The 20,504-nt window shown below is 35.6% G+C and overlaps 2 protein-coding genes across 3 annotated transcripts in view; both read right to left on the reverse strand.

The window, feature by feature from the left end:
• LOC108681218 (glycoprotein-N-acetylgalactosamine 3-beta-galactosyltransferase 1) overlaps positions 1-11,318 on the reverse strand; it is a 19,592-nt gene extending 8,274 nt beyond the window's left edge. Inside the window, exons 1-3 of the mRNA XM_018170228.2 lie at positions 11,026-11,318; positions 2,405-2,534; positions 447-469 (exon numbers count right to left, since the gene is read on the reverse strand). Coding sequence (XP_018025717.1) covers positions 447-469; positions 2,405-2,534; positions 11,026-11,035 — 163 coding nt within the window. The 5' untranslated portion in view covers positions 11,036-11,318. The remainder of the gene's footprint in view (positions 1-446; positions 470-2,404; positions 2,535-11,025) is intronic.
• Positions 11,319-16,489: 5,171 nt separating this feature from the next.
• Positions 16,490-20,504, reverse strand: LOC108681216 (E3 SUMO-protein ligase NSE2). 2 transcript variants are annotated; one of them, XM_018170222.2, is made up of 7 exons: positions 19,946-20,504; positions 19,286-19,371; positions 19,031-19,132; positions 18,713-18,824; positions 18,322-18,512; positions 18,209-18,240; positions 16,490-17,377 (listed from the first exon to the last, which is right to left on the reverse strand). In XM_018170222.2, exons 1-7 carry the CDS (start codon positions 20,103-20,105, stop codon positions 17,239-17,241), a joined length of 822 nt encoding a protein of 273 aa, XP_018025711.1. In that variant the 5' UTR covers positions 20,106-20,504; the 3' UTR covers positions 16,490-17,238. The 2 variants fall into 2 exon arrangements, with proteins under 2 accessions (XP_018025711.1, XP_018025712.1); XM_018170223.2 differs by lacking the exon at positions 18,209-18,240 and having other exon boundaries at positions 18,290-18,512; positions 19,946-20,503.

Genomic DNA, 20,504 nt, shown 5'->3' on the forward strand with positions numbered 1-20,504 from the left:
CTTCAAACTATCGCCAGTCATGAAAAGATCCGGTCAAATGACACGAGTTTAGATCTATGAACAAGGCACGAAAAGGAAAAGAATCGGCGACAGGCCACATCAGGCCTACACTTCAGCGCCGACATCACTATGTTATGTTAAATTAACAATAAAGAGCAATTATCAGATATATTTATATGAGTATTTTCATTTTTTATTGTTCTCGAAGCAATATATTAATTAATGCAGAGCGCGTGCACTATGCTTTATTTGTCGATGTTGGAGTTTATTTTCACCAAGGATGAGCACGATGAGAGCTGAAAAAGACTATGAGATAAATGTGAGATAAAATGTGCGACCTATAGATCTATCATTAATTTTTCAAATCATAATTGCAAAGTAAAAATAAAAATCTTTAAGAAATTCATAGAAAATTTCATGTGAGTTTGAATTCCTTGAATTCTTACCTTCTACGTTGCTCGCAGGGCCTCTGCATTTTGTCATATATCATTGTTTAAGCATGCATTAATGCTTAAGCATACATTAATGTGTAAGCATGCATTAATGTGTAAGTATACATTAATGTATGTCCATGCAATCAAGGTTTTGAGAGGTTTGGACAAAATTTGGTAGAAGTTCAGGCAGGGATGAAAAACGTAATACAAAAAAGGAGTGGTCCCAGGAATCCAAAAGTTGGTTCCAAGCATTCCCGATTGCCATTCCAGGTTGCAGGGTTAAAGGTGATACCAGGCGACGATTCCGAGAAAAAATACGACATAAATAAGAATTATTGCAAGGCTACTCAATCATTACGTATATTAATATATTTAAAAATGATTAAAAGGTGTTGAGATTGCAATTCATGTGTGCACGGATATCTGAAATGAAAGTTCTATGTACAAACTGAGTGTATAAAACATACAGAAAGAATAATATTGGTAATTTCAGTCTACCTACGAAAACATGTGCAAATGAGAATTATTCTTAAGAAAACATAAAAAATAAATTCATTGAACACATTCACTAAAAATTTACAAGCAAAATTTTGGCAAAACATTATTAGTAAGCTTCAATGCATCAGTACTTCAATATTTACGTCAATAATTATTGCATACATGTATAACTTCACGTTGATGATGAATTTGCAATTAATAAATATAGAACCGTGAACTTTCGAACCGAGAACTACGAATATAGAACCGTGAACTTTATAGAACTTTTTTTAATCACTGAGTGATACTTTCATAATTAGTATAATCAGTGTTGACCTTACCGATAAAACTTTTACATATTATAATATTGTACTAAACGATACTAAACTATATATACTATTTCCGTATATGGTTTATGCACTAGATATTATAAATATTCTGCTATGTGTGTGCAATCAGATCTGCCCATTCTCTATCCTTACAGGAATTAAGCGCAATTTCATGTGGAATAATGCCTAAAAATAAATAGATAATGAGTGAATGAGTAAGTAGAAGCCAAAAAGATGAACCTTCAATGTTAAATAAGGGTTTCAATACACGTAGAGTTCCTGATCTCATACCCTTTATCTCCACCATATGTATGTGAGCACGAGAGACCAACTCTTATCTCATAAACTAATCTCAAGTACTGTACTCTGTAGGACAGCCGCGCACGTTGACTGGGCCATGACGCTAGAGCTATTCGAGGAGAAAACTTAGTGTTTCAAAAACTATTTTCATTGTTTTATCTTATATTTTTAAATCGAAAAGCATGAAAGCTACAGTATTACCCCACATGATTAAATCTGATTAGATTCTTTTCCTTCTTTTGATACGTTCAAAACAAGTTATAAGGTCAATGTGAGTAGCAGATACGATAATTGATATTAATACTGTTCACAAATCTCATAGTCGCTCAAAATGTAATTAAGCGCCGCCCTTACTTACTCATGTACACGTACAAGAGTGCGATGAGTGAAATAAGTTTATTGCTCGTCCATCGGGACTGATGAGTTGATTTGAGAAATTGTAATTGATAAAAACATCGACCCCTAATTTAGTTATCTTTGAGGTTGAGGTTGAATACACTAGTAATTTTATGGCAATTTTTTTTAGTATTCAGCAATCATACCATTATTTATTGCACACATGGAAATTCGAGTTGCCTCTCATGTTATTTTCACCTATAAAATAATAATATTAAATTCCTGCAATCTAACAATTATGTTATTCAGGAAAATTATATAGAAATTTTGCGTTGCACGACGATATACCCTTACGTTACTCTACTGTAGATTCTTACATGAACAAATTTGAAGCTTCTTTTTTGCAGGGTTATTGCATTAGATGGAAGAAATTAAACTGTAAAATTGATCATCTTTAAAGTTAAGTTTCTCTTAATGTAATTGAATCGATTTCATTCTAGATCACAGACTACGAAGACACTCACTTACCCAATGATCGATGAAGCCAGCAGTCGATACTGAGCCACGGTGAGAGTGTCGAGGGATAGGAAGGTGAACACTGCGACCGTCATGCCTAGTACCACGCTCAGGAGCAGGTACCATAGCGGCGTCCGAGTACCTGTAAATATATACAGCGTAAAAAGTTGTTATACAATTGGCAAATAATTGAACTGGAATATATATCAAAATTAATACTCATTTCGACAGATGGACACACGTAATCAGCATTATGTTTCTTGGTAAAATCCATCAGCATCAGAATTTTTGGGAAAAGTGATCAACGTTTTGATTTATTATGCATAGCATAATACTGCAGATAATATTCACTTGTTAAGACTTAATTAATTGAAAATAAATCTATAACTCATAATCTCATGAGTAAATTCCTTACAGAGTACAAGAAATAAATATTGTTGAACCTGCTATACAATCATAATTCAAATCGGATATAAAATGCAATTATATTCACAAAACGTCCGAATATATCAAATTCAGCCCATGAGCATAGTTAAGTGCTAAAAATATAAGAATTACTAAATATCTACGACGTCGTCCACTCTGTACGCATAATCTGTTTTCCAACTCACTCAACGCAATGAAATATTTCAGTTATTCTGTATATTTATCTGTATAGTGTATTTCAGTATATTTATTCATTGCCAATTGTCCTCGCACTAACTAGTGTGTGTAAAAAAAAACACAATCATCTGTCGGCAGTTAGATGCTAAATTCAATATAACGCATTTACACTAAACGTAACTTCGCTGCTAACTTTTCGTTAGTGTTCTCACACGAAAAATTTTTTGGTCGAAATAAATTCTGATGGAACTTTCATTTCATTTGTAGCTGATGGAACTTTCTACTTTCATTTGGAAGTGAATTTGAAAGAACGGCTTCAACATTTAATTACCATTCAAATATTCTCATCTTGCCTGCCCATTGATCGTGGCCGGTCATTTTTTTCGACGATCCAGTACGAGATTAATCATTTAATCGTTTATTTTCTTTAAAAATTCCGAAATAAAAGGCATCGGTAGAAAATGCCTCGTTTGAGGGTGAAGTGTCGGCCCATTACAGTTAAAAAAAACATGAATGGTAATTGAAGGAAATAATGCATTTTCATCTCTAGGGCATTGGCGATAAATCTTTAAATATTTTTTAAAATAAACTTTCACAAATCCTAGGATTTCCTTCACACTATATCTTTGATAAATGTATGTCTCAGTACCTCACACAACGCTCTCAAACAAGCCTAACAAGCGTGTACGATCACAGCAAACAGTGGCATCACCAACCAACTCTCAACACAGACACGCATCCAGCAAACACTTGTGCTGTACGCAGGTGTTAATGAATGATATGTGAACTACATTGTACGTATACTGATGCTTACATTGTACGAAATATTAGCGTCAATAACATTGGATGAAATGTTAACAACATTGTACGTACTGATGCTAACATTGTAAGAAATATTAGCATCGATAACATTGGATGAAATGTTAACAACATTGTACGTACGGTTGCTAACATTGTACGAAATATTAGCGTCAATAACATTGGATGAAATGTTAACAACATTGTACGTACTGATGCTAACATTGTACGAAATATTAGCATCGATAACATTGGATGAAATGTTAACAACATTGTACGTACTGATGCTAACATTGTACGAAATATTAGCATCATTAACATTGGATGAAATGTTAACAACATTGTACGTACGGTTGCTAACATTGTACAAAATATTAGCATCGATAACATTGAATGAAATGTTAACAACATTGAACGTATTGATAAAATCATTGTACGATTGAGAATCCGATTGCAGAATAGTAGCATTCAGCAGCAATTGTATTGGACAATAATTGAAATAACAGTACTAAAATGTAATTCTTTCATGAATCAATTACTTTCCACGACACAGAAAATGACGCCATGCCAATGAAGACTCACATGGAGGTTTCAAGGTGCTGAAACAAACGCGTTCTCAGAACTGAGGCAGTTCTTGGCTTAATGGAATGTATTGAAATTGAACGCCCCCCTTTCATGAAGTGTCGTGTACGTAAAAATCGACGTACAGAGATGGTAGTGGTACCATTGGATAGGCCAGAATGTCAGCTCTAAGATGAGACTAAACACGTAACTGCAGCACAACTCAAGTAGACACTATATATAAAGAGCTCACCAGCTAATTAGTTCCTATCTAATTACTTAAAGAACTCCCCCACCCGCCCCCCTTTCATGAAATGTCGTGAAATCATAAATCAACGTAGAGAGATGGCAGTGGTACCGTTGGATAGGGCAGAATGTCAGCTTTAAAATTAGTATGAAAACCGAAAAAGTAAAAATTTTCAATTTTAGGGTAGACTCTCCCCTTAACTTGAGTCTCTAAAACTGAATTATTGATTCCGGTTAGGCCCTAGACATTAACCATCGAATAGTGTACTATCTATTATATATATTACGTATATATATATGAATGAAGGTTGCGGAGTGATGGAACAATTTTATTGCCTCTAGTGTGATTGAGGAGGTATGTTTAATTCAGAAAAGTTACTCCCTCCAAATAGTTATGTAGATTTAGGTTAATCACAAAATAAATATTCTAATTTAGTATGCAATACTACAATACATTACTTTTATTTATATTTTTCGATCTTATTAGTGACTTAATTTGCATGTCTAATAGAAAACAAGATTAACGTTCAAAAATCTTCACATAAGACAGCTACATAACTGGACCGTTGAACACACAGTCTTTTTTAAAGAGATGAGGCTCTATTTGACAAAGTTGCAATTACAGGCTCGCAAATACAAATAGACCGCGTCCTCAACATTGTTTTTCTTAAATTAACTGAAACATTTTTCAAGCTCAATAACCTACTGGTTTTGAAGTTGACTTGGATATCTACAGGTGAACAGTAGCAGTTGATGAGAACACTCGTCAATATAGCTGATATATATGCAGATGCATTCGTGAAAGCCACTATATATGTCTTGCTGTGGCTGGTCGAAAAAATCAACGGCAAAAGAACTGTGGATAGCAGTTCTTCAATCCAGCTTGGCAAGCTGAATAAAAACCGGCAACTCTTCTCACAAGTGTACACTGTACCATATACATCTGCGACAAACATTGTTGAGGTTCCACGTGTGTAAAATCAGCGGCCAAAACCCTTTCATATGAACTATAAGGTGTCTGAGGTTTTCACAAGTCAATTTCGAGTGATAAGGCTGCTCATGCAGCAGGTATAAAGCGATCATTTAATTTTGGGTTCATCAGCGATAGTCGAATTCTGAAAGTCGAAAAAATCTAGGTATAGTTAAATCAAGCAATTATTACAATTGCCGAATAGAAGATAGAATTATTGTATACAGTTCATTACTCTCACTATTTTCCCTAATGTTAAGGCTGAAAAAGAAGGTCGTTCATTTTTTGGAGGTGCGGTTTATTCATTGATTTCGACAGTATAGTTAGATAACTGAGATTATTCAAATCAACGGATGCATTAACCGAAATTCGGCCTTGGCAGCAGCGATACTTAAAGCAAGCATTTAGGCTTTAATTTTTTCTCAAATAAATTCCGTATTCTTTTGTCCCAGTCTCACAGATAACAAGGGAATTTTAAACGTTTTTTCATTACTTGTCACGTTCTTCACGCTTACAAGTCACTGCAAATCATTCAATTGGGATTCGAGTATACAGTTTAAAACACAAACTGTACACTAACATAATTTTTCACCTTGATCGCTGTCACCATTGTGCAGGATAACTGCCTAATACTTGCATTGAAAAGTTACAACAGAGACTAACGTCACATTTACATTAGTTAATTTTGAGAGTTCCTACTAACTTACAGTTGGCGATCAAATTATCGCACAGATTTTCATCCTCGTGTTTTTTACGAACAATAAAATTTTCTTGAACCAAATGTGTTCCTAACCTACAACCGAGAAATTCAGCTATTGCACTGCCACGAATATCTCAACAGGTCATCAATTTCTTTCCACTGAAATAGTTATTTGACTTTAAAAATCGATTCATCACTACAATACTCAATTAAAACTGTGATTTCAATTCATCACAATCTTGTCACACGCAGTCGCTTCTCAGTTGTTACAAGAGAACACTGCTAATGGCGTCACTACATTGAACGGTATGATCGAATGACTGATGGCAGCACTGTAAATAACCATTTAACCTAGCAATTTAGCTCTCTGTCATCGACACCTAAAAAAACGCGAATAACTAGAGTGCTTTCCTTATAACAAGCTTAAAATAACTTAACAAATATTGACTTCTCACTTGCAATCATTTCCTTATTTTCTCTACACAAAATGACATTTATTGGGGCGATTAAACAATTAATTGATGGTCTCGAATTTTTCCTCTTATTAGAGAAGGCAGAAATTGTTTTCGCAAACTCAGAATTATTTTTGTTTTTTATTGAAAACGGACGCTTCTTGCACGTTGCATAAAATATGAGAATTGACCTAACTCAGCTGTGGCAGGACATTTCTATGATAACAAGGGGAATAATCCGTAAATTTGTGATTATAAAAGTAGTTCCAAACAACTTCAGAAACTAACAACAGCGTCTCATTGTGAGCAGAAATTTCATATATACGCTGAATGGGGTAAGTTTTCTCCAATAAGTTAAGTACTTAATTTTCTCCTTACAATTTCCAAAACCAAGTGTTTGTGTGCCGACAAATTCGCTTGGAGACAAGAATAATTATTATTGTCGATGCTGGGGTGAAAGGTCGAAATTTCTACTATGAGGAAACTTTCCTGGCTTCGAAGATTGCATGGGTATTTAATGTTCTATGATGCAAAACATTATTGGGTGAAGATCAAAATAACAGATTAGCTTTTAGATTGATGTCATATCACGAACAGTCATTAATTGGAATAAAGTCTGTCCGTCATCGGGGTCATTTAACTCGTGCGTGACACATCTCTCTCAAACGCTATCGTCAAACTACAAACTTTCGTTTACACAAGTGTCAGCATGATAGTAATTAGATCAAGAATGATAAATTCAATTCGCAAATAGATCACAAATCTGACAGTGGTATTCCTGTATGAAAAGTGAAAAATTTCTCCTAGAATTGAAAATTTGTGTATGAAAAGTGCAAAAGTTCTCCTAGAAGTGGAAATTCGTGTATGAAAAGTGGAAAAGTTCTCCTAGAAGTGGAAATTCGTGTATGAAAAGTGAAAAAATTCTCCTAGAAGTGGAAATTCGTGTATGAAAAGTGAAAAAGTTCTCCTGGAAGTGGAAATTTGTGTATGAAAAGTGAAAAAATTCTCCTAGAAGTGTAAATTCGTGCATGAAAAGTGAAAAAGTTCTCCTAGAAGTGGAAATTCGTGTATGAAAAGTGAAAAGTTCTCCATCTCCTAGAAACCGGACGTAACGCACCTGACATCTTCACAGGCAGACTTGATATCAGGACCCCGCACTCATGACATGAGCAACACTACACAATGAGGAACAATATCAATAATGACTATTACTGATCGCGATATAGCACGTTAATCACGAGAAATAATTAGTAGGATCGACTTTTAACAAATGCGAAGGTTACATGCCAATGTGTTTATTGATTGATTCCAGCGGCAGAATAGGGGTGTTAGCGTTGAATAGGCAAAATCTGGCCTGTCGCTGACTCAAGACATTGCAGAATTAATACAGATTGCTGGGGATTCGCAAATCGCTCTTCCAATCTTGCTGTTCTCAACCACCAGGACACTTCGCCTATTTTGACCAGAACTGTCATAATAGGCTGGGATCGAACCTGCAACTCACTGCTACAGCCCTGGTACTCCAAACTGTAACCACAGGACCAACCTGCCCTTTGCCTCCAATCTTGTTTTCAAATGTAAACTATCACGATTCCTTATTTTCCTTTGAGAAAGTTCACAAAAAACAGCCGGTTTCTGCTATTGTCTTTAAAAACGTTCATGTTAACTCTTCCACGGCGAATAAATCAATAAGTTAGATAATTTGAAAAGATCCGGGTAAATAATCACAAGAGGAGAATATTAGTTCCATAGAGATTTGAGCTTAGAACATTACTGTTTAATGAAATATCCAGTAGACTGTATTTTAAATTCATTTAATTGTTGATAACTAACAATTGCATGGCAGCCTATATACGACGAGGCCTCTTGATGAGTGATGCAAATCAAGAGCCCCACGATAATTACCTCGATGCGAAAAAATTTATCGATATTACCCATTGATATATCGACAGAAATCCTTAAACAAACACAACACTTGCCAAGGTAATAAATTTCATAGCGAGCACCCCATCTTCGTACATCTCATGATCGTATTTTTCCGTAAGTTTATGGAGCTACAGTGACAAATACGACAACCGGTTGTGTTTGTATTAATATGAATATTAATATTCTCATTAGTTATCCGAGAATAATGATTACATTCCGAAGGTTATAAATGCACGTTCATACACAAGAAGCCGTCTAGACAACCATTATCAAAGCAATGGTAAAAATTAAAAACAGAAATTTACTAACTAAACATAAACACATGTTTACTTAGAGTTTTGTGGATATGAACATACCGATTTCTGGGTATCAGTTCTCACGACCGCCTGAGGTGCTTTAAAGATAATTTCTGCATTCAAAAGAATACATCATAACAGAGCGATTGAAACTATGTACCATTTAGGCAACATTCTAATTTCTTCCACAGCAGTTATGGAAAGTTGATGGGAATACCGCTGTCGACGTCAATCATGCATTTGGACCAAACGAAAAGGTCACCTAAAAAGTAGGGCACTCCGTAAATAAGTTTTTTTCTACAGTTTCATACCTGTATAAAATCCCTGATTGAAAATTTTTGCCGAAACTGTAAGCGAACATAATCTATTCAAAATTTGCATTTTTGAAATATTTGTACTACTTGTGCACAATTCACAATCTAAACGAGTATCCAAAGAGATCTGCTTCACTTCTTCTGGTAGTTGCTGCTGCTGAATGCTCAATCGGAAATTAGATTTCCTAAAATAGGATCACGAAAATTTTTCAGAACTCGCCAAAAATGGCTGATTAATTTTCCAGCTTGAAGATCATTTTCACATAAACTACACAGTATAACAGTACTGCCCAATATTATTAAAAACTCGACGGCTTCATCAACGATTTTACCTCTTTTTATCCATAAATAAATAAGAATGCGGCCAATATAATGAATATAACAGCTCGTGACCGATCATTCATACAGGTGGCCGACCAATGCATTACATTCGTTCATCCAAATTTACCATCATTGAGTTATGAGTTATTATTTACAAATCGACCGAAATGCTCGTTGATGATTAAAAACCACCATTCATTAATAGAATATAAATTCTCATTTCTTAAGATTGCGTGAATTTCGACAGAAAATACTCCTGCAACCGAATAAAAGTTCTCATCATTATAGCAGTGAGACCTCTGGTTTCCTCGCCGGTGATACCAATTGATAGTTCAATTGACGGCCTGATTAGACAATATTCCCGCAGAAGTGTTATGAGAAATATAACGAGAGAAAACGTACTCTTTTTGCCCGCAAATATTACTTATAGAATACATATATTGAAATATATATACCCTATATTCTTTATGTAAAAAAACTCTAATTCTAAATGAAAACTCATTCTTCTAAACTCATTTTTCTCAAAATAATTTGAATTATAAATATATTTCAAGTAAAGGGGATCCATCGTATATCTGGTGTTTTGGATAATAAAAAAAATTAACTTATAGATATTCTGAGTCAATTGTCGAGAATTGACCGAATAGGGAAACTATTTCTGAACTCTGAAACAAAATCTGAAACAAAATCTACAAACTGATAATCTAATTTTTGAATGTTAATTTCCAAGGTTTGCTCTGAATAATTTCAAAATTTACTCCTTATTCAAGGATGAGGACGTTGTTCCTGCCCGAATTGAGCCAAATCAGTTGTGTGCACTGCACATCGGCGTACGACGGAATGACGTAGCGTAACTTCTACATCCGGGCTTCTGAAGGAGCTATCGTTCGAGTCTACTACTTTATGAGCCTCCTCACTCTACCGTGCGCTTCACGCTGAACAATGAGACGTGTTTGCGTCAGAGGGCGACTTCAAGATCCTCGGTTCCACATTTGGTGATTCGTAATTAAGGACTTTAGGACCGCTGCACATTTTTGAACGGAAACCGTGTCGTAATAACGCGTACAGTTAATATTTTATTAAATTGTACCTCGATAGGTTTTTATATTCTCTTGACGTTCTCTCGTTACTGAAGTTGCAATCTATTTTGTTAATGATTCAATTTTCACGGCTGATTGCACTTGTATTACGTATAATTTTTTAAATTGATTTTGAAGATATAGTTAATTGCCTAGGCGTTTTTCTTATTCTAAATTATTGATGAAAGTTAAGCACAGACCAATGATAGTATCTGCATCATCTCTACATTTTAATAAAAAGACTTCATAAAAAAGATCATTTGAAGTAATTTTTAGCGATAGTTGAGTGCAAATTATATCAAAACTAGTCATCTCTCTGAAAAATAAAGGCGGAAAAAAATCTGAATGCTAAAAGTTATTTACTCACCGACTGCCATCTTGTGAAGCTAAACTTGTGGATGGAATTTCTCCGATGTTCTTCCCTAAGTTCAATAATCAATCCAAGCGAGATAAGGTATAATTATTCAAGTGATCAATAAACGAATTGAAGGTCACCATCACGTAAATTCATCTAAAGGATCATTCATTCAATTAATTTACCAGGCTTTAAAAAAGATCTTTCACGAATACTGGCATAGAATGTCCAGTTATAAACACACAACACAAGTTCAACAGCACTTACGAGATGTAAGTGACGATTCACCACATCAACAGTTCAATGTAATCACTAAATGTTTTTCATTCCTAAATTAGTCCACATTATAAAAATAAATAATTACATTTGCCTGAGACTTTGGGCTTGTGTAATTATGTCACACTAATAATACATTATAAATCTCAATCTCTGAATAATTTTCGTACACGTTGATATAGTGAGACTCGTACAAACGAGGGGCTCCAGGAAGTTCGTGGAAGAACAACAATTTGAGAAAACGATCAATTATTATCTTACATATGATCTATCGAGGTCGATACATTTCTCTATCGATACCGAACTCTTGCTCAGTAACAAACTGACCAACATAATTTTGTGTTCGCAACCCACGGACGGAATGTACAGCGTCTCTGATACTGCTTCGGTGGTTATTCGCCTATGTTTATCAATGAGATCACGAGCAGCATCAATGTTTTCTCCACAAAGATGCGCGTGGTCTGCCTCTGTAGGAGTCATATTTGGTCTCTTTTCTTCCACTTCTGGAGCAACTAATCCATTTGTAGGTTGCTGATCTATTTTACGCACTTTCACCATAAACTTGTTCCACAGAGTCAATGATTTGACTGTTCTTCCACCCGTGCTTCACCTTGAATTTGATGTTGGCCTGGCCCCGGCAGATGCCATGGTGCATGAGCGGTTGTTGCTTTTAAACAGCGCCCCGCGTTTGCAACGTTAATTTCAAGGTTAATTTAAAAACACGTTATAAAACAGTGATACAGGACTGTTCTGGTGCACTGGCATCATATTCTTGTCATATAGAATTATCTGTTATGTCCATTTTCAACGAACTTTTTGATGCCCCATCGTACACTTGGACGAGCGCTGCATATACGCTCCACATTGCAAGAAAATTGTACGCGTAATGTAGCATCATGGCGATAACTGATAACGTATCTCAACTACAACCAACTGTCTAATGATTACCACATTGAGCTCAGGCTTCACTACACGGAATTTCTTGTGACTTTCCGTAAGACTTGAAACAAACATAAAACATATAAAACTCATTGTATTTTTCTCGAACTATTTAGTCAAATAATTTTTGAGGTCATTCATGTGTGATGCTTAATTATTCACTATTAAATGCGTCTTACATTCATGCAAGGAATATCCATATGATCAATCTAGCTTTAATGCAATATAGATATACATCCTTCACACGTATACAATGGATGTTACTCCGCCAGTCTGACCGATTTTATCGTAGTAATTTCATTTCGTTCTAAAATAATTGCCTATCACATACTAAATCACGATACTTCACTGACAACAAATTGAAAAGAAAATATACCGAGCATTTGTTGAAAATTTTTTAAAATTCTAAAGCGGAACAGAGACCTCCAATCATCAAGCGTTTGTGGTGACAGCACATTAAATATCGGTGCAAATATTTGGTGCGTCTGGAATCATAGGAATTTATGAGACTTATAGCCATCCGGAATCATAACGTATACCCGGAATCATAACGCATACCCGGAATCATAACGCATTCCCGGAATCATAACGCATTCACAATCGCCACCCACCGAAATGGTTTCTTGTTCACAATTCACTGTATCGCAGAGAGTTCATACGAGTTTTGAGTTCTTGCCATAAAACTCAAAATGAACATTAGGCTTTTTTTCTGGCAGAGGAGTGACAGGTAAGAAATTTATAGTGGCCGATGAAAGCTTGTGTCAATTTTATTGGCTGCGCCGTGGACCTTTTATTGTGTTCCATTTCTGACCTCACTCAGCCTATAAATAAATTAAATCAAAAAGTATAACGCAACAAATTTTCTGCAAATGACAATTCATCACCCGCAAGCGAAGCATTGTTATGATTAATATCTTATAAAAACTAACGCTGACGGCTAAAAATTGAATTGCACCGCATAAAAAATACTAAAAACTCTTATTGAGTTTCCATTTGCCAGCTCGACCTCTAGCGCTGCCTGAGCAGCACGAGCCATCTGTGCCAGATTGTCAATGCGATATGCTATCCGTGGCACAGCTTCGCTATTAATGATAATGAGGCTTTGTCCGTGTGGAATTAACACGTGTTACAAGTATACATACTTCAGCGTACTACTGTACTTCAGCTTCACTAATGGTGGTGCTACATCATTTCAACCACTTCTTATGTGTGACAATTTTCGTATGAATTTTCCTGTTAATTGATCGTGCTTTAATAAACTCATGAAAATAAATAATAAATAAATAAATAAACTTCAAACGCGCCATTCAAACAATAATGAATTACTGCGGGAAAAGAGTTTCCTGGAACTGTTATGGATCCTAATATCTTAATATATGTTATAGATCCTTTCCTAGCACTCTTATGTAATACAGGAATTGACAGGCATGTAATAGCTACAAATTATGAACGATTTACTCCAGATGCCTAAGGTAATGTATATTCCACCTATATCGTGTTTTAAATCCTGATGTTGTTTCGAACTGTACTCATCAAAATCCTTCACTTGGCTTTGCAAAGTTTCGACCACTATGAGAGATTCCGTTTCTTCCTCTAGCTAATTCCTCGTTGAGAATTAAAAAAAAGAGCACGATATTTTGATTGTCGTGAAAGGCTCGATTGCGGTACAATAATTTAATCTCGTTTAACTGCCTGTTCGTTTCAAAATTGGATGAAGAAATTAGCGGCACATACAATGCGTAACAAATTACTTTACAGGAATACAAAAATTGTACGGCTATGTTATAATTTCAAGGTTAAAAGATTTTTACCTCGAATGAAGTTATAATTCCCAATTCTTCCTTGACACCATGTAAGAATGTTCTATGTTATAACGAAAGAATTAAACTACCTCGTCATAATTATTTGAACGAAAACGACTCATTTAACAACAGTTTACTTCTTTTCCCGCAAACAAATCATTTTATTACAATTTCTACGTCATGTGAACCTCTTGGTCGCATATTTTTAACTCGCCACAGGAATCTCGTATGACATAGACGTGACCACACCTATGTTATTTAACTCGCCATGCATATTATTTAACTTGCCACACGATCGACGAATTATTGCCACACGATTAATGAATATAAGATCATGGAACAGAAAAAATCTATAAATAGCTATTACAAGTAATGTTCAGCAATTAGATTTCCGATTCCAAGATGACAAATCAACGCTAACAAGTAATAAGTAAGATGGTTCATTATCGGTACAATTAGTTAATTATTTGCTCTGTTATTTTCAGTAGTGAGCATAAAATGGGTCCAGCAAGTTTGCTAAAAGGAAACTTTCTTAAACTCATGAAATTCTTTACTTCAAATAGGAAAAGTGAAATAATATCAATCGGAGACCAATAAACGTTATGAGCTGAAGAGCATCCAGACGAACGAGTCTATCGCACATAGCAATAACATTGTCTTTGCAGTCAATATTATTTCAGAACCTGTAAGGGTTTAGTTATGATGGAGTTCAAGGGGTACGTTCTCGATCATTATTACATCGTTTCATAGGAGAGTGGCGATTCAAATCTGTTGCGAAATGCATGTCACATAGAATAGAATAGAAGTGTCGGCGTTGAAGAAAATAGAATATAATAGGCCCATACAGTAATTATATATCCATGCACTCAAACCCAACAATTTCATTAGGGCATAAATATAGTTTCTAACTTCTAATGCAAAATAAAATTATTTTATAGAATAAAAGTGGTCAGTTTAAATTTGATTTTTTTATGGTATATATATTCGAATCTGAACAAAGTTTCTAAATTATCGAAGTAAGTAATCACGCAAATAAGGGAGCACTCGTCTCGCCACCACAACTCGATTGGAGCTGCCACCTGACTGAGATTGACCGCAGCAGCAGTGATCCCTCACACACGTGGACACCATCGATTGTCCGAGTACACCTGCGCTGCCTAACCCGGGCACACTTGTGGCAGATCAGCTAGTACAAAGATTGACGTCTCTGCGGCATCGGGCACACAGCAGGGACCAAAAATATCAACACTGAGTCCAAATACCACTTTTGCTCAGTTTCCTAATACTTTAAGGATGAACACGATCAAATTTCGTTTGAAGGTTTGTGGGTAGTACCACTTATTGGATCTTTGTACCACTTATTAAACAAATGATAATCATTAAATATACATGTGATCTTCAAACACCAATAAAGTTTCCGCGAATAACACTCATCGGTCAGCCGATAAAAACAAGTAAAAAAAAACACTGGCTGGACAAGCGAGCACCGTCTGCGAGTACCGATGTGCGCTGCCTAGCACCAGTCAATACACGCCGTGCGTCACGCTGCCCTGTTATCGGACACAGCTGCGCCCAACGCTGGCTCCTCCTAGTATCAAGTGCACGACTGCACTCTAACTGCATTGTCTGAACCACAAGTAGATGAATGAGCTGGCAACTCTTGCAGTGCAGCACGTTATTTAGGAAACGAATGCAGATTCTGAGAAAAAACTATTTACCTACTACCAGGAAAACGTCGTGGACAGAAAATTCGGATTATCGTTGGCTAGTATCATTGATGCAATCAAGACAATGATATGCCAAACTTTACGCAAAGCTGAAACTGATGTTTACGTTGAACACTTGATTTATGTGTTCTTCATTCATCATTGAAACTCATGATTTTTTCTGTTTATTCACGTTTAGAGACCAAAAGCTACCAGTAACACATCAGGCAATTAGTACACGATGGCAGAGCCCCTTGATGCTGGGCGCTGGCATTGAACTTGGACCACCAGATCTAACCTGGCGAGACTTCGGGAGACAAGCCATCACGTGCTACGAAGCTACACGCGTCGTAAACCACATACGTGTACCGCAAAACGGGGTGACTTTCACCGTTTGACATTTAAGAAATGAAAGCCTTTTACTAAAAAAATTTCTTGCCTCATAAAAATTGTATTCATGGCTCTTCAAGTACCACAGGGAAACCTACAAATGCATTAGAGATATTTTTATATATTTACTATGTGACAAATTTTATCACAAAAGGCAAGCGCTAAAAGTGATCAAAGTTTAGGTTTTACGGTATCGATTCGAAAGTTGGCGACGGAAGGGTCACAAAATGTGGACGATTGTGGAACTGAGGGGTGGACACAAATTTTGGTGTCCATTTAACCGTAGACTTGTTTCAAACTGTGAACGTGCCTTGGGCTAAGCAAATGTCTGTAACAGTGCACGTGCGAAATATAAGAAACAACGAAAATATAAATGTTTTTATTTCCGTCCCTGCGAAGTTTGTACAAAAATTGCGTGTAAAACGCCGAAAAAAATATGCTCATAGTTAGCAGAAGGTGAAAATTAAATCACCACTGAAAAAATAACTTTAGATCTTCATTCTACTTCTGAATTACTGATCTCTCAGAAAACGAGAACTTAAAACCGATAGTCAGAACAATAAATCTTTAAAGTGAGAGTGGAAGTTGATAATGCCATCCACCAATTACCTCTGGAAACTTATATATTAGTGAACTATATCAATGTCTTTATGGACGAAATTATCCTTTTCTGATGCAGGCTACTCCTTACTTTGTAGTGTAATGACGTACTGAAACACTCAGTTTGAAAAAGTCAACGAGAATATAGGGCAGGAAGTAAAAATATAAGGAATAAATGGTTTTTCCTCAGAAAATTACTAAATTCTACAGACAACAAGCAGAGTGATGCACGTTCAGTCATAAACCTTCATTGACCAGTAGTGGACTATATGTGTAGATACTTGCCAACAAAAAATATTAAAATAAAACCGAAACGAAGCAAAAAAGTATTTTCTAGTAGATTTATGATTCCATTAGTGAGATGTAAATCTCAAATAATGCAGTTCAAGTTAATATGGATGGTTAATGCTTACCTACCTATCTCATAAACTACACTGAATAAAGTATTGTATGAACGACATGAATCCAAGTTTGAACAGGAAATGGCAGTTTATCTTCATTGGAATGAACTATTAGTTGGGAAACTTGGAAGGATTGTAGGGACGAGAAACTTTCTCGTTCCTTCGTTTTATCTCTTCTTGGTAATCAAGGGCAGGTTCCAAATTGTTCTCCGTGATGGCATCCCGAACTGAACACCCCATGTAGGGGCACCTGCAACAATGTTACCATTTTTAATATTTCACATATATTACGATTTCTTGTCTAACAACGGATCTATAACGAAAAATACTCCAAGCAGGGAAACCACGACAAGAAAAAGACACTATGGTATAACTGGTCAATTTCTATAATCTTTCAGCAATGAGTTTTTTGGCCCCCGCGGCCCCATAATCTTGCATTTTGTTTTTGGGGGGGGGGGGGGAAGCTCTCACTCCCAAGACTGAGGGTGAGAGATTCTAATAATTCTGAATATAGAATATATTTATATAATGAATTATTTTCTAATAAATGACTGCTGAAATGAATAACATATAGACTGCTGATCAACATCATTTGTTTGAGAATGTCATTTTAACATTTTGTAATGGCTAATAACAATTATCATCAAATGGTAGTCGCCAATTTATAGCCGTGCCAATTTACATAATAGCTAAGCTAGGAAATCGGTAGGCAAATACATTATAGTCTGCTCCTTGGAGCATCCAACCTACTTTAGTACAGTGATACATAAATGAATTCCACAACTTTTCAATTTTTTTTTTTTGGTAATCTGCATTTCTGAATAATTCAGCTACTCTGCACTACAAGCTTTTCAAGGAGCATTGCTAATTACCATTCTTTGACTCCAACACAACCGAAACATGTATACACAATCCTCACCTGAACCCTTTCCTTCCATGTTTTTTGATCATCTGCTTAATAGAGTCTCTGTCATAGACATGACCACAGAGGAATCCTCACCTGAACCCTTTCCTTCCATGTTTTTTGATCATCTGCTTAATAGAGTCTCCGTATATGACATGACCACAGAGGAATCCTCACCTGAACCCTTTCCTTCCATGTTTTTTTATCATCTGCTTAATAGAGTCTCTGTCATAGACATGACCACAGAGGAATCCTCACCTGAACCCTTTCCTTCCATGTTTTTTTATCATCTGCTTAATAGAGTCTCTGTCATAGACGTGACCACAGAGGGTGTGCCGAACAGGGTCTGACATGGTCAGCTTGGTTATGGGGTCTATGATGTTCAAGTCATGCACTGACGACAGCATCTCCAATTCAGCAGATGCTGATGCAGATCCTGAAGGTTTAGGAGATTTGTGCTCTCCAGTTTTTTTGGCAGCTTCTGTGGAGTGAGCAAACAACTTGAATTTATGAGCGATATTAAAAATTTAATACCAACAAACAGTACGGTATTTCGTCTCAAGTTTGCATAACACAAAGATGTTGACAAAAAATGATTTATACAATGATTTACTTTAATTTCTGCGACAAATTGAAACTACGGAATCCCTATTAGAGTGGTAGCAGAGAAGCATTACGTACCAGCTTGGAGAATGAGCTTATCAATGTATTGGAGATCTGGGTTAGAATCGGTAGATTTTTTATTCTCTTTTCTCCGTTCTTCTAAGACAGCTTTGACCATGTCAGAATGAATCTAGGAACAGAAAAAATTTCATACTTGGCTTAAATTTTTTATACCGTATTAGGCCAAAATTAAAATTAAGCTTATTATTTGAAGCTAAGCCATTTGCACAAATGAAAATTTGAGAAAAGAGTAGATTGTAAAATTTTATAATCATGTAACTATATACAATTTTGAAAGTTGCAGCTGGATTAAATTAAGCACTACAAATTTAATACTTGGCGAAATTCTTCCAAAGGTCCAATAGGGTCATTAGGATGCTCTCTCTTCCAGTCTTCCTTCCATTTCTTCACAGCAGCCGCACCTTCAGCTATCGCTACCTGGCACAACCAAATCACATTATTAATAAAATGAAGAATAACAAAAAAAAAAAAATACTTCCGTAAGGACTTACTATATACGTAGTTGTCTAACAACAATGAGAAGAGCACCATTCATGCCTACTTGGGAGAACCCTTCCTATTTAAGCTTACCTGCTGATCTATTAATTTCTGCTCTGCTTCTATCATGTCCATCGTTGTCTTCCGCAAGGATTTCAGCAACTTTAACTGCTCATTCGCTGCAAGAAAAATTGATAAGGTTGATGAATTTGATTACAACAGTAAATGAAAATTGGTTGTAAGCAATTGTATTTTTATCTCATCAATTTATAAATACTTGAATATATGTTTTTTGAAAACCTTGCCACAACATTCATGTTTACTACCCATTTAAATGTATTTTTTATAAAAAAATCTCAGAGGTTTAGGCAGTTCAGGTAACAAATCTTCAATAATACTAGAGTAGCGGTAGCAACACTTTGGGCCTAAAATCCCAATCTTGCTGACACAATTGCTAAACTCTGCATAGTGAGTCCTGGACTTACTCTAAAGTTTAATAAAAATAAATTAAATTAGGTATTTGAACAGAGACATAAAATAAGCAGTTAAGAGTTACAATGTTGTTTTACAATGAATTCTAAGAAATTTATAGGTAGATTGATTCAAGTAGTCTTTAAACAACTGATGAGAATATTAATATTATGAGTAAAATAGTTGATGACCTTAGGAAACCTTTTCCAAAAAAAAGCAGATAAAAATGATAATACAGGTTATAAAAATTCTCATTGGAGACATCTGATTCATTTGACTCACCATTTTTGAAATCAGACTGTACAAAATTTGCACACTGTCTTATGTAACGCAGGTTAGCTTCAATTGCAGACATGATTGCTGCAGGATCGTAGAATGGTGCTAGGCAACTATCAATCGGTTCTTTCAAAAAGTCAAAAATAAAGTTATGAAAAACTCTCATACTCAATTATCATCATTAAAGAAATTGTTTTGATGTTGATTCATCATTACTATACTAGTCATTATAAGTGAGAGCCAGAAAGTGATGCAACCAATTAAGTTAGCAACAAAATAAATGAAAAATAATGATGCTTCTTCTTCTTTCTGGTGTTTAAAAATTCAAGGGTGAAGACTTTTTCTTCATGGAGGCACTGTATGTTTCAGATGAGCTTCAAAAATGCAACATTGCAGTCTCATTACTCTCATAGACTTGTAGCAATTCTTACCATAATGTAACACTTACCGGTATCTAAAATTAAATAGTTCTTTGTAGGGAGTCATCCTTACCATCAATAATACAATTATAGGTATGTCACTACGCAGCATTTACTGCTCTTAATTCACAGTAAATACCTAAAAA

This window comes from Hyalella azteca, unplaced genomic scaffold, assembly GCF_000764305.2.
Source record: "Hyalella azteca isolate HAZT.00-mixed unplaced genomic scaffold, Hazt_2.0.2 contig13873, whole genome shotgun sequence".
Lineage (NCBI taxonomy): Eukaryota > Metazoa > Arthropoda > Malacostraca > Amphipoda > Hyalellidae > Hyalella > Hyalella azteca.